Here is a 15,731-nt window from a genome sequence, read left to right as displayed (position 1 = left end):
CTGTTTCACTGCATTATCCTGGGACCTTCTGCACAGAATATCTTCTTTAATCAGGACATATCTGATTAAATGTTTTATCTGATAGGTGTATACTGAAGCATGGAAAATACAGAAATATAGACTTTATTTACCTACTTTTGAAACTCCACAGCTCCTGAGTTAACTGTAGCAATGGAAACCACATAGGTGATGTAAAACATTGCATTTTTAAGCACTTCCTTGGATTTTAATTGAGGATCATGAGTTATATTCTTGTTCTTCAACGAAGACCATGTGTGTAATGATACCTGACACCTTTGGCTCTTGATTTTTAGATTAAACATACCAAAAAGAATAGATATTGGTCGGAACTAACAAAGAGACTGAAAAAAAGGTTTTTTTTAATAATCATGCCATGGCACTTTGCTATTAGGGTTTGTCAAGTGCTCCCTGAATGTCCCCAATTCTTGCCAGCCTGTGCAGACAAATAATGTCATAGTAATGTTAATACTGTTCTTTTTTAGATGACACCTGTCACTCTTCCACCTGCCTCATTACCTTATGAAGGGGCAGTAGAGACAGAAGGAGAGCCATATCATCCCTTCCATTGTTTTCAACTCCCCCCTCTCTCCCTCAGGTACCCATGAAACAACTTTGTCCCTTCTCCTTCAGCAGAAAAAACAAAAGCCTTTATAGATATCAACTTAGGCAGATCTATCCCTTGTGAGTCACCAGCTCCATCTTCCCTGTCTTATTTAGGCTCAGCCAGGCCCACGCTGCTACCCATTTATGAAGCTGCCTGGTTTTGCTGAGCTGATAACCATAAGGGAACTGGGATGCCATCACAGCCTAGTGGAGATTGGGATCATCAGCTACGGTAGCTGATCAGCATGAGCACTACCCCCAGTAAAGGGATCACAATAGCAGGTAGAGGAATGGCTCTTAAGGACCTTATTAACACATTCCAGCAAGATCACCTGTTGGAGGAGATGGAACTCAAAATACATGCAGTGAGTTGGCCAAGAAGACACTCCCGCATGTAGTTGAAAGGAATGTATTCATTTCTGTGACCTTCAATACACAATGGAGTTTAATCTTAGACCTTCAGATTTTCTAGGGCAAGACAGGGCAGGGAGTCATGGAATCCGGATGGAAGCAAAGGCACACTATCCTCTTCACTGGGACTTCAGAGGAAGTAGGATGACAGAAAACATGGGCGGTGATGTAGTTTTTGTACAGAATGTGTCATGTTTTAATGACCAGGATCCTCTGTGCTAGGTATCAGCAGCAAGGCACTGTTTGTTTATGACCTCTGCCACTCCTGACTTTCTACTTGAAATAGGACCCCCCGTCATTCATTCTGGAATCAAAGACCTCAAGGTCTTGAAAACAACACAGTCTGGATTTGAAGGTTTCATCAAGGACCAATTCACCACCCTCCCTGAGGTGAAGGACCGATGCTTTGCCACCCAAGTGTACTGCAAGTGGCGCTACCACCAGTGCAGGGATGTGGACTTCGAGGCTACCTGGTATGAACATGTGCATGTCGTGTCTGCCCTTGTCCCAGGGGCCCAGACTTCATCGAATCTTAGAATGTAAAAGAGAAACTTAGAGGCTATTCAACTCAACCTCCCACTATTCAGAAATCCCTTCTGTTTATTCAATTTATTAAATTGGTGGTTCTTAAACATGCATGTGCATCAGAATCACACAGAATCAGAAAACGAAGCTTGCTGGGCCCACCCCCAGAGATTCTGATTCTGTAGGACTGAGGTGGGGTGCAAGAACATGCATTTCTTGCAAACTCCCAGGGGATGCAGATGCCACTGGACCAGGGACCACACTTGAAGAAACACTGCATCAAATGAAGAGAATATCTGGCCTTACTACCTCATAGTGATGCAGAGAAGGCTAAACGAGGGTGACCACTTGTTCCAGTTTGTCAGGGACTTCCTGGTTTTAACACGGAAAGTCCCATGTCTCAGGAAACCTCTTGGTTCTGGGCAAACTGGGATAATTGGTCAATCTAGGCTAAACTCAAAATGATATGATGTTCACAAAAGCATTTTATAAGCATTAAATGCCTTAAAAATATTGTCAACTGAAATAACAAACTGAGAGAGATTCTCAAAGATAATGAATTTATTTAGGAACACACAGGAAATCTGCAAATTTGTGGGCTGGCTGCAGGAAACATAGGTGTATCCTAAGAGGTTGAGGCAAGGGGAAGCTTTTAAAAGCAAAAGGAAAATGTGTACGTAATTTGTTTTGAGACAAAGAGAACACTGGTTACAGTGGCTATCATGGGAGTTAACGCCAGCTCATTAGTGGAGACCGTGTCAGGCAAGTGTTCTTGTACATCCGGCTAGCTGTCCTTGTGACTCACGTCGCGAGCCGCTGTTTGAAAAGTCCTTGGCAAAATTCTTGTTACAGGCATATGTACATAAGAGCCCTTCAGAGAGTCTTTGCAATAGTTCTTACAGGCATCTGTGCATGAGGGCCCTCCCTCAGCTTCCTGGCTCTATTTATTTATTTATTTAGCGTCTGACACAAGTGACTCCATTTTGATTCTGATAACTCACAATATAAAGGTATGATTATTATTATACCCTGACAGGGAGTAATTAGACCTCTCGACTTTCAGAACTTGCTTTTTGATTAGGTATCTCATTCCTTTGCTAAAGCTCTGTAGAAATTTCTACCCTATCATAAACTAGAATCCGCATGCATACCCTTCCCCCATCACCCACTCCCACAGCATTCCCTCCCACTGGTGTAGTTTTTCTCTGCTTCTTTTATTATGTGATAGGTTTTTAAATGCATGATGAGAACGTCACCTCAGTCTTCCTTCCTTTTTACTTCAAGTGCTCTCCATGGGCAGCAGCCTGATGTATTTATGTTGAAAAGAGCATGAAATTGAACATGCCAGAGGCAGGATAGTACTGTAGGCTGGGCCTCCTACCAAAGAGAGGGACTTAGAGCAGATCATGTAACTTTTAAGCTCAGGTTCTTCTTCTCTAATTGGGGATAATAATAGTACCTACTTCAGCTATATTGAGAGAATTCAATGACATCATCACATAAAATGCTTAGCACAGAAAAATCTGTCTAATCTAAAAACACAGAGGCTGGCACAGAGTAAACCCCCAAATGTAAAAATTCAATGAGCCAGCCAAGCAGAGCAGCAAGATGGTAAGAATACTTGGGAGTCTTCTTCTTAGGTTCTTCGAACATGACAGGAAATTTACCCTAAAATGCCCACTGGGCCCTGGTGCCAAACTATGAAGACAGTCTAGTGATGCTCAATATGTTTGTTGAATGGGATGTGTGTGTGTGTGTGTGTGTGTGTGTGTGTGTGTGTATGTGTATAGGGGAATGGGAAGTGAGGTGTTTTGTTTTTGGCATTACAAGATACTAATCTTTTCTAAAAACATCAATAACATTGTTTTCTGGGGGACAGATAGGTCACTGCTTCTTAGCTTCCTAATACATTCCTAAAATTCCTTTCAGGATCCTCAGTGACCTTCTCTGTGTTTTAGGGGCACCATTCGGGACCTTGTCCTGGAGAAATTTGCTGGGCCCTATGACAAAGGCGAGTACTCGCCCTCTGTGCAGAAGACCCTCTATGATATACAGGTGCTCTCCCTGAGCCGAGTTCCTGAGGTATGTTCTGTCAGTTGCCATTCTGAGGATTGGGAGAACGTGTGTCTTCTGTCAGCTCTGAGAAAGAGTTGAGAGTTAAAATAAGAAAGTGGAAGACACATGAAAAATGACATCTGTTGTTGTTCAAAAGCTTGTTATAGCAAGTGAGAAGAGAGCAAAAATGGAAAAATCTGTCTAACCTGAAAACACAGGCCACGGTTGTAGTCCTTGAGTTTTGTTGAAAATTGTTTGAGTCCCTTCAGCCTGCCACTGATTTAAGCCTCATATTCAGGACACTTGAATGACTTGAGGGAGAGGGGAAATTAGACAAAGGTTGTGTGTTTCAGGAAAACCAGACAATGAAAGATAGATGTAGAGAGATTTCATCCATCCATCCATCCATCCATCCATCCATCCATCCATCCATCTGTCCATCTACCTACTTCCCCACCCACCAATTCATTCATTCATTTATTGAATGGTGATTATGTCTCTGGCAGCACATGAAGGATACAAAGATAAATTAGATATAGTCACTACCCTCAAAGAGCTCATCATTCAGTGAACAAACAAAATAAGTAAACTAACAATTCAATAGAGAAAAGAGTATTATGAAAGTACAGAGCAAAGCAGCTAACTCAGGTATAGGAGATGGGTTCAGCCAGGTTTTCTAGAGGGAAGGGTGTTTGATTTGAGTCTAGAGATTATCTGAGTTTACTCTCAAGGGTGAGGGAGTAGGGTAGGTATGGAGACAAGAAATAGCATGATACAGTTGTTTACTGTTGAGGGTCTACCATGTGTGAATGGATATATATGAATGAATTATAGTCACTCCATATAGAAATGAGGCAGGAACTACAGGAGCCAGTCAAGAGAGCCTTTTTAGGCTTATTTATAGAGTCTGTACCTTATCCTGAAGGCTTCCGGGAGCCACCAAGGGGTTTAAGCAGGATGTTTTGTGCCAGATTTGTACTCTAGAAAAATCACTGTGACAGAAGTGTGATGAATGAAAAGGTTGATGGACCATAGGCAAGGAGACATGTTGGGATCTATTTCAGAATCTTGCAAAGAGAGTCTGGGCCATGGTGGGCTGGAGAGGAGGAGTACCATCCTTAGACCTGGACAAGAGAGACTCCAGCCATGGCTCAGCATTTTACAGGCCCCGTTAAGGCCTTCCTCTAGCTATGCCTCCCTGCACTGAGTGAACAATCAGTGGGGCCACAGCAACATACCCTGCAGAGGCCCAATGCATTCCCCAGAATTTCCTGTCCAAATAGCCGTGAGACTACTTCTGGAACCTGGGCAAATCTCTTCTCGAGATCTGTCTTCCAGAGGGCGAATCGTGCTATTGGTGTTCACACTTAGGCCTGAGAGTAGGCAAAGGGGCAGATGTTTGCAGGAGGTATGGATGGTGCTTGACATGCAAGCTGGAGTGTCTACCCCTGTGAGTCCAAGAGAGAAGGTGGGATGGGCCAGGAGCAAGGGGCTGGCTCTTCCCATGCTGCCATGCCCCGGCATGGTACTCCAAGAAGTTAGAGAATTTTAAATTAATACCTGGCCTACCAGGTTGTTATGAAGGGTATATTTGTCAAGTTAGAAGAGTAGAACATATTTCACTCAAAAAATTTTAGCTTGATTAATATAACTTTAAAATCTTTATACATTTGGTATGTGGGTCTCCAATTATACTCTTACTGCAGGGCCTATAAGTGTTAGGTACAGGCCTGAAAGGTGGGAGTGGAATGAGGAGGAATTTAGAAGGTTGACTGGCCAGTACCTGGAGGCCAGTTGGATGTCGAAGAGGTCTCCCACATTTCTAACCCGAGGAGCCCCTTCTTTTCAGAGAAACAGATGTGGTACACTGAGGGCAGAAGAGTAGGCCCACCATCTAATCACAGAACTAGTAGGAGAGAACAATGTCGGGCAGTGGAGGTACATCAGAGGGTGTCTCCAAGTCAGAGAGAGAACCTGACTAATGGGTGCAAGGGTAGGGGAGGTGGGGGTGGCTGGAGTGACAGAGATGGAGGCTCGCAGCTCCTAATGTGATGCATACCACTGTGGATTCCAGATAGAAGATATGGAAATCAGCCTGCCAAACATTCACTACTTCAATATAGACATGTCCAAAATGGGTCTGATCAACAAGGAAGAGGTAAGAGAACTTTAAATATATTTAAAGCACATCTCTGTCCCATCCCCTTCTGCCTCCTTATAAGCCTGGGATGATAGTGTCACCGAATAAAACTCTTAGCAACTGTTGCTTTGGGGAATATTTATAGTTGCCAGTGATTACAGCCCTCTTCAATTCTGGGCCTTTCAATGCCTGAGGTTGGAGTGCCCTCGAAGTGGATGAATAATTATAGAAGGTTGGAAGTCCAAGAGAGAAAGACGGAGAAGGAACAGAGCGTGCCCAAGGAAACAACTCTGAGATCTGCTTCTCCAAAAAGTGCCATACAAGGACACAGCTTCATTATTCTCCATCATGAGGCAATGAGGAGAAAAAAAGATTCTATTTTTCACTTTCTTCCATCATTCCTACCTTTTGATTAACTAGTCAGTTCAGTGGCATAAAATACACATAGGAAAACATGAAAGAGTATTTATGTTTCTAATTGCAATTACAGAAGGTAAGGTGCAGAAATTAATTTTTTGAAAAGAACCCTTTGTCTTGGAAAAAGCATTTCTCCTGCTTTTTTTTTTAAGCCATGGCAGAATGTTAAACCACTCAGTGTGTCTGATTAGACAGCCTTAAGTCCTGACTGGTGGGCTGGTGTGGTCAGTTCTTGGGAGATCAGAACCATTCTTCCCTCTTGGACCACATTCAGAATAAGATTTCTCAATTTGCTGCAGCTTCGCACACATTTCTATTATCTAGAAAACATTATTTTGAGTAACTTCTTTTAGTATGTGTTGGGGAGTAAGATAAGGAAGCAGCCATCTATTAGCATGGCTCTGCTCTAGTAGACTTATATCCTTTGGTGGATAAGCGCTAATGAAGGGGGTCTTCAGAAGGTCCCACATTCTGTACCTGCTGGCCCAGAAGCCTCACAATCCTTCGGGCCAGGTACCTCCTTTCTGTTTTGCGAGTAATGTGGGTGGCCTCTAGCAGGCTTTGAACACCATCAGCTGCAGGTGGAGGCTGGGGGAGTCACATCTGGAAACAAAGGTCATGCTTAGGTGCCCACATAGGTGATCTAGAGTTCTGAGTTGCTGAGGAGAGCAACCTTGGTCCCACATGTTGTACATCCAGCCACAAGGAGAGGCAGCACTATTTACTTTAGAGGAAGGAAAGGATATGGCTACCAGAATGTCATTCATTAGAATGTAAAGTCTTTTTAAAGCTTTCTAAAGGGCAGGAGAGGGACCTGAAAGTAATCCTGGCCAAGTCCACCAGAGGCAAAACAAATGGACCCTAAATAGAAAAAAGGATCAGGTGTCATGGCTGGAGCAGTGCTTAGCTCAGAACCCCAGGCAGAGGGAGGAGGCCTCCTGAGGTCCCCCGACACCTCAGGTCTGCACTAATCCCAGCCTGCTGGGGGGCCGCGCCCACAGGGTTCTTCCCTCTAGGAAGTCAGACTCGCAGCTCCCTCATGGAGCCCAGCTGGGGACTTGGAGTCAGGAAGGCCTGAGTTCCTTTGGGTCAGGGCTCTACATAAAGGCACCTGAGTGGCTGAACAAGCTGTCCTTGTGTCTGAACTTTGAGGATGGCTGGAGCCACTCTTGGACTCTCACCCAGCAGGTATGTACAAAGTGAACATAACACATGAGAAACAGGAAGTTGGACAAATTGACACCAGCAGAGAAGTGACAAATGACAGGGTGGGAAGGTGGAAGAACTCTAAAAGCACTGCTATCTGGAGGCACTTAGAATTTAGAATTCTATAATTTAGAATTGAGTGAACAACCCTGCAGACCTCAGACATTTCTGAGGGCATGGTGATCTTACAGCATTGGACAATGACTCATGGTCAAAGTGAGTCACCAAGGAAAGGTCAATTGTGCTCAATACACTGCATTTACAAAGCAGGGATATGGAATGCATTTTTAGAAACATTTATATCTCAATGATTAACATTTTTCAAAAGCTTTTAAATTTTCTAGAAAATTGACTCATCTCTCAACTATTGCCAGAATAATAAGGCATTACCATGCTTGAAGTAACTTTAATGGAGGACATATACATTTTCCTGTTTAGTAAGTTGTTTTTGTTTTTAATATTGAGTCATAGAAAGGAGGAGAGAGCTATTTTAATGTCCCTTAAGTTACCATGTGGTTTTTCTACAGGTCTTGCTGCCATTAGACAATCCATATGGAAAAATTACTGGTACAGTCAAGAGGAAGTTGTCTTCAAGACTGTGACATTGTGGCCACCCATAGGAGTCCACTCTCAGCTGAGGAATTCCTTCAGTCATTTGTGATGCTGGAGATGATAGCATGTAGCCATGTAAAATTTCACACTAGTATATTGATTTATAGTGTTCACTTTCCTCCAATATGAAACAATTTATTTCTTCTACACTTGGCTCAGCAAGGCATTCTGTGGATTACCTTATTAGTAATTATAACATGCTTTATGGCTATAGTTTACTTTAAAATGCTGAGCAGTATTAGGACAGTTATAAATCAATATTTCTTTTTGGTTGTCTTATGCCTTCGTATCTTAGAGAAGCTTTAGAATCAATTCATTAAGAAAATAATCATTAATGGGTGTGTCACATCAATTAATTTGGGCACAGTTTTAAGAAACAAATAATGTTTTCATCTTACTGATGCTTCTAAGTAATGCAGAAAATGAAATAAAATTATATTGAAAAATATCACCATTGTTACTTCATTTGACTGAATATTTGATTTTAAGAATGCTCTAGCATATATATATTGATTATTTGTTTCCACTCTGATGGTACTTCTGTGATCTTAAGGTATTGATTTTAAACTTTTTCAATCCTTAGAGAATATTTAATACATATGAGGGTACTGAAAACGAGTATAAATTGTTTTTCTTTGAATAATGCATCCGTTATATGCACGAAATGTCACACTTAATAAATGTTAAGACAATATACAGATGGGTACATTTAGAAAGAAGACCAGAGAATATATATGTGAAAATATCAGCAATGACAATTTCTGGATGATGGGATTATGAGTGATTTTTATTTTTCACCATGTACTTTTCTGAATCTTTCAAATATGAACAATTATTCCTTGTATAATCAGAGAAACAAATATAGTTGATGATTTAAAGATGCATACAGATTTGAAGGCTGATTATATCAATTGACTAACACTACCATTGTATACATATAATAAAACTTCACAAATTACAACTTTAGAAACCCATGATGAAAACCTGTCCACATGAACATTCTGGGTAACCTCTTCCATTTAAAAAAATCTTCATTTAAAAGATAAAATCAAATCTTCATTTTTAAGAATTGCGTACATATGAGCCCTTAGTATTATATGTTAATAAGACTTCATTCACCTTTATAATACTACTACTTAAGGTTGCATGGTATAGTGGTTAATTGCACAAACTCATTTAAATCCTGGCTCCACCTCTCAGTAAGTATAAGACCAGTTTCTTCATCTGTAAAATGGAGGTGAAAAGAGAATCTACCTCATAGGTCTTTTGAGGATTAAATGGGTTAATGCTTGTAAAGTGCTATGGTAATATTTGGCCTGACACAGAAATTTCTACATATGTGTTTGTTGAATGTAATAAATGCCTGCCTTCTTTTCATTTGTTATTAGGCCCACATAGAAAAGCCATCATTGGCCTCTGGGTCAGGCAACAGATGGGAGGTGTTGAGAGCAGCAAACCCTACAAGATGCTGGAGGCCATTCACAAGCAAGTGCCTGTTTGGAAAATAACGTGGGATAAGAACAATGAGATAATTTGATGAGGACAGGTTGTGCTACATTGAATACTCATGTCACAAAATGTGCTTCTACATTATGTAACTTACATGGTCAAATGACTGGTACATTTCATTCCTCTGCTAATTTGTTAATTCTGTTCCAAGAGGAAAGAGTCTAACATGACTTTTCAAAAACAAAAAACAAAACAAAACAAAACCCTCAACTTAATTAGGCCTTTCTTACTTGATGTTCCCTTACTCTTGTAAGTTTTAGAAACACTGTATTTGCTTCACAGAAGAAACCCATGTTAGTGCAGAATCCTTAGAAATTGTGGCCCATTTATACATATGTGCATTTTGCTTCTCCTGAGCTCTTAGCACATTTACTGCGATAGATTGCAAATGAGCTATTGGATGTCATATACCAGGTGTGTGGCAGGAAAGCCTGTAGTATGTGAAAATTTCAAGGACCAAGTTCCTGTTTTGTGAAAGATGTTTCCTTCTTAGAACTGTGAACGAGGCCGGGCACGGTGGCTCAAGCCTGTAATCCCAGCACTTTGGGAGGCCGAGACGGGCGGATCACAAGGTCAGGAGATCGAGACCATCCTGGCTAACACGGCGAAACCCCGTCTCTACTAAAAACACAAAAAATTAGCCGGGCGAGGTGGCGGCGCCTGTGGTCCCAGCTACTCGGGAGGCTGAGGCAGGAGAATGGCATGAACCCGGGAGGCGGAGCTTGCAGTGAGCTGAGATCTGGCCACTGCACTCCAGCCTGGGCGAGAGAGCGAGACTCCGTCTCAAAAAAAAAAAAAAAAAAAAAAAAAAGAACTGTGAACGATGGGGCTGAAAGCCAGCTTTGGGTTTCACCCGTTCCTTTCAGTTTGGCAGAGGGGCAGGCAGAACTGAACTGTAAACACCTGTGAGGTAATTTGTTTTAAAAAACACTTCATGATTTTGCTAGGAAGGCTCCAGGGATTCAGTTCCAGTTCTCTGGGAAGCAGAGTTGCCCTTACAACACTCTCCTCTCTCCTTACTCTCTCTCTCTGCTCACCCCAACCCTATCTTAAGTACTTTCATGGAGGAATCGTGCAGGTGGTTCCAAGCCCACGTGCTGCCGGGGAGGCAGTTTCCATGGCATTCAGTGGAGCGGGCTGTCATGTGGGGCTTGTGGTTTTGGCAGCCAAGATTCTGCCTAAGGTTTGTTTCATATTCTTTAAACTTCATCTCATAATTTTCATAGTGGCAGACTCAGAAAATATATATCCTTCCTTTTCCTTTTTAGAGTCAGACTTAAGTTCATACCATTCCTTGTTTTTAGACACCAATGTTTTCCCTCTCTTTTTTCTACCCCAATATAGAAGCATAATAAGTCTTTTGAGACAGCATTTTACTGATTTGTCATTGTAACAGAATTTACCTTCTTCAATCACCTGCAGATTTTAACTAGAGAAATTTGAACTTTTTCCTAACCTCTTTATACTTTGTCCAGAAGGAGCATTTCCTTTCCTCCAGACTCTGAGGTGTGTGGAGTTGGCCCTTTGCAGTCGCCTTTGCTAGACCTTTACAACTTCTGCTTTCTTGTCTGCACTCTTGAGGAAGCCAAAGCTTCTGCCCAAAGAGATGAAGCCTTCTAACCAGACACACAGGACCCTTCCAGCTTCCACATACTTGAAACTTATTCTCTGTATGTTTCACAGTCTTAGCACTTGTTTCTCTTAGAGCTTAGCTACCTGTCATTTATCCATTTGCCCAGGCTCCCTCTCAGAAATTCTTAGTTTTGTGGATCCTATTAAGACCCTATTGAGAATATGATTGCTATGGACCTTCTTCCCAGGAAAACGCTCATTCATGTCTCTACAGGTGCCTCTACCTCTGCTAAGGAAGTAGTTCACACATTATCTTTAAAGTGTAAAGGCTTCCAATAGAAATCTGCCACATGAGCAATATATTCAACCAAACTTAGAAAGTATACTGCTCACCTTTACATAATAAAGAAATAAACGTAGTATTAGTTTCCTTAGGCTGCCACAACAAATTACCATAAACTTGGTGGTGTAAAACAATAGAGATTTATTTCCTCATAGTTCTAGAGGCCAGAGTCCCAAATCAAGACGTGGGCAGTGTGCTAACTCCAAAGACTCCAGGGGAGATTCTGTTTTTGCCTCTTCCAGCCTCTCATGCCTTCGGGGGTTCCTCGATTCGCAGCTGCATCACTCTAGTCTCTGCCTCCATGGCTGAATTGCCTCCTCCTCTTTCTGTCTGGCAGGTCTTCCCTGTATGACTCTTATAAGGACACTGGTCACTGGATTTGGGGCCCACCTGGATAACCCTGGGTGATCTCTTCATCTCAAGATCCTTAATGACATCTGCAAAGATCTTTTTTCCACGTAAGGTCACGTTTGCAGGTTCTGACAATGAAGACATGGTCTTCTATTTTGAGGGCCACCATTCAACCCAATACACCAAGTAAGAGGTCAGTGAGCTTTTTAAGGGCAGCTCTTCTGGTGTATGTGGATCTTAGCTATACACAAGCTACTCTTCCCTTTAGATCTGGGGGATGGTACCATACACCTCCTGATTTGATCAATTGTCACATAGATGTTTATAAAAGGGTGAAGAGCATGGACTTTGGATGCAGATAGTACTAAGGTTAGACTGGGCTCCACCAATTTCTAGCTGTGTGATCTTGAGCAAGTATTCTCTAAGCTTAAGCTCTCTTGTTTATGAAATGGGAACAATAATAACACCTACCTCACAGCATAGGGTAGCCAAGCATTAACTGAGATCATGCATGAGCTAGAATGCCTTTGGCTGCAAGTAACTGAATACCTAAGAGTGTCTTAAACAGAAGAGACGTCGTGCTTGCTTCAGAAGTTTAAGAAGTAGGCTATCCCAGGATGGAATATCTAATTCAGTGATGGCATCAGGACTCAGGCTCATTCCACCCTTTGCCCTGCCATCCTCAGTATAGGGTAATGTTTTCTCTATGGCCACAAAATGGGGGATAAAGCTCCTGTTAAAGATGCGCTGGTACCTCCTGCATGACAATCTCAGGGTCTTACTGTATTTTTCATGGGGAAGCTGACCTGTGATACTAAGAGTAGTTCCAGGAAGGAGACTTGAAAATGGGATTTGGGAGCTGGATCACCCACTGGCTCACTAGCAATGAGCCTTTGTAATACTGTAATCACACAATGGTTAAAACCGTCTGCAGAGGTGAATTGGGATAAGATACTGGAGAAAGGAATAGACTGGCAGGGGCAAAATCTCAAATGCTTGAGAGGTGTGGGGGAAATGGTTATTATAAGCACTATGGAATTTGAATGGGTGTCACTGGGAACCATTAATACATTAAGAAAGGCAATGATAAGTTGAGGATAATTAATAACTAATATAAAGTAGACCATGAAAGCAAGAGGGCCTCCTTGGCAATGTATGAAGACAGTATACATCTAGATGGCACAAAAAAAGCTTAGGATCAGACCCAGGTCTTAATTATTAGAAAAGCAGAGCTCCAAGGAAAATTGAATTCTCCACCCTTGACAGCTCTGTCACACTAAGGTCAGAGTCCTGATTGATGCACTTCAAATCTTGAATCGTCAGGTTTCCCTGAATTCTCTGTGCCTGCAGAACTGGATTATTTCTCCATGTTAAAAGCTAGCACTGCCCCTCTTGCTTGAAGACAATGCAGAAGCTTCTGCTTACAAGGAAACACATGCCTCCTTGGGATATATCCCCACCTCCTGACCACCAGATCTATAAATAGGATAAGTCACATCGTACACCAGCTAGACACATGCTGGGCTAGCTAAGGAAGGAAGGAGACCACAGGCCAAAAGAGTGGCAAAGGCCCAGCCAATAGATATAAAAGCTGGAAGATTATACATGGGTGATGGATAAAACCCCTCCATTTTTCAAATCAAGAAGCAAGAAGAGAAGCAGTTTCCATTCACATGGATGGACAGTTGCATACGTTTATAGTGTTGTCCCAGGATGACATTAAATTTTCTAGCCTTTGTATATGGGACCAGGATCATCAAGACATTCCCTAGGACATCAAATTGGTCCATTATACTCATGAGACTATGTTAATTGGACTGAATGACCAAGAAGTGACACTTATACTCTGGAGAATGGTAGATAAACCCATCAAAGGCCCACCACATTAGTGACGTTTTTAGCAGTCTGGTGGTCTAGGACAAGGATTGGTGAAATCTGTCCCACCACTTGTTTTTGTAGTAAAGTTTTATTGGAACACAGCCATGCCCATTTGCTTATATATTGCCTATGGTTGTTTTCATGTTATAATGGCAGAGTTAATAGTTGAAACAAAGACTATTTGGTCTATGAAGCCTAAAATTTTTTACCCTTTGACCCTTTATAGGAAAAGTTTGCTGAGGGTATTATAGGACATCCCCTCCAAAATAAAGGACACATTATTGCATCTCAAGCTTTATACCACTAAGAAGAAATCACAGTGCTTGGTATTCTCTTTTGGAAGACTCATATTCCACATGTGGTAATATTTCTCCAACACATTTACTGGGTGGCAAGGAAAGCTTCCAGCTTTGTTTGGGGCCCAGAGAAGTAAAAGGCACTGGAGTAGGTCCAAACGGGGTACAGATATTCCTTCTGCTTGAACCATGTGAATCAGCAAATTCTATGCTATTAGAGATGTCTCTGATTGGGGAAGATGCTGTGTGGGGCCATGAGTGAACTAAAACACACAAGCATTTGTTCTCTCAGTCAACAATAACAATCAACGTAGAACACTTCTGTCAAATGTTTGGGGATTTCTCTCCACAACAAGCAAGCAATCAATTCTGCAGCAGGCACCCTTTGAGTGCCCTCTAATTCCGTTCTATTCTTACTCTATCTACCTGGAGACAGCATCAGATGCCATAGCTTAAGGAATTAATGCCCAAGACTGCCACCACCGCCCCACTCCAGGCAGCCTTCCGACACCAGTCTTAAGCTCCAGGTTGTTTTACCTGTGCTTCTGACCAACTGGCTATAAATCAGGGATCCCACACTCCCCACACACACCCTGCTCCTTGGGTTAGATTAATTTGCTAGAGCAGCTCCTGAAACTCAGGCAAACACCTACTTACATTCACCAATCTATTATAAAGGATATTACAAAGGATTCAGATGAAAACATGCATATGGTTAGGTATGGGGGAAGAGGCGCAGAGTTTCCATGCTCCCCACAACCCCTGGGTGCACCATCCTCTAAGAGCCTCCATGGGTTCAGCTATTTGAAAGCTTTTCCAGCCATGCTCTTTTGGGTTTTTATGAAGGCCTCATTACATAGGATTGATTGATTACATCGTTGGCCATTGGTGATCATCTTAACCTTCAGTACCTTTCTCTTTCCCAGTGGTTGAGAGTGGGCTGAAAGTCCCAACCCTCTAATAAAGCTTTGGTCTTTCCAGTGGCCAGCCCCCATCTTGAAGCTACCTAGGGACTGCTTGCTGTCAGTCAATTATTAGCATACAAAAATACATCACTTTAGAGATTCTAAGGATTTGAGGAGTTATATGCCAGGAAATTGAGTGAAGACCAAATATATGTTTTACATTCTCACAGGGGCCTATGCCAAGACCCAATGGGAAAATTACAACATAAACTCCCAGGATTCTGGAGCAAGGCTATGCTATCTGTAGCAGAGAATCATTCACCATTTGAAAAATAGCTTCTGGTGTGTTACTGGGTTTTATAAACACTGAAGTCTGACCACGGAACATCAACAGAATTTGTGGCCAGAGCTGCTCATCATAAGCTGGTTTCTCTCAAACCCACCAAGTATTAGGGTCTGGCAGGCCCAGCAGCAATCCATTGCAAGATGGAAATAAGAGATCCAGGAGCAGGTAGGGGTAGGGCTAGAGGGCACAAGAAAGGCTCATGAGCAGGTGGCCCAGATCCCCACTGCTGTTTCTCCAGCACCTCTCACACTATGGCCATTAAGGAGAGGGTGGTTCTTATGACAGTGGTGAAGGAAAATCCTCCCAATGAATACAGTTTTAGGAAATACATCAAAGAGTCATGTACTTTGTGTGTAATGTGTTTCTAGGTAATAATGTATACAAATTTGTGGGCAGTGGCAATTGGCTTGGTTGGTTGGTTAGACACTTGGAATGAGAAAAATTAGGAGATTGGTCAGAGGAAAGAAGCTTGTAAATGGGCCTGTGTGGGTGGACATGAAATCTGAAGATTTTTGCTTTGCATCTTAATGTCCACTGAAGA

The 15,731-nt window shown here is 42.2% G+C and overlaps 1 protein-coding gene across 2 annotated transcripts in view; it reads left to right on the top strand.

Annotated features, from left to right (window-relative positions):
• Positions 1–8,438, top strand: part of LOC126963640 (uricase) — a 32,828-nt gene extending 24,390 nt beyond the window's left edge. For both annotated transcript variants that reach the window (XM_050806058.1, XM_050806046.1), the window contains 4 exons: positions 1,322–1,508; positions 3,519–3,642; positions 5,690–5,773; positions 7,906–8,438. In XM_050806058.1, coding sequence (XP_050662015.1) covers positions 1,322–1,508; positions 3,519–3,642; positions 5,690–5,773; positions 7,906–7,980 — 470 coding nt within the window. In that variant the 3' untranslated portion in view covers positions 7,981–8,438. The remainder of the gene's footprint in view (positions 1–1,321; positions 1,509–3,518; positions 3,643–5,689; positions 5,774–7,905) is intronic.
• The last annotated feature ends 7,293 nt before the right edge of the window (positions 8,439–15,731 follow it).

This window comes from Macaca thibetana, chromosome 1 (genome assembly GCF_024542745.1).
Source record: "Macaca thibetana thibetana isolate TM-01 chromosome 1, ASM2454274v1, whole genome shotgun sequence".
Lineage (NCBI taxonomy): Eukaryota > Metazoa > Chordata > Mammalia > Primates > Cercopithecidae > Macaca > Macaca thibetana.
The sequence above is the reverse complement of the archived record's forward strand: the minus strand, read 5'-3'. Positions and strand labels throughout refer to the sequence as shown.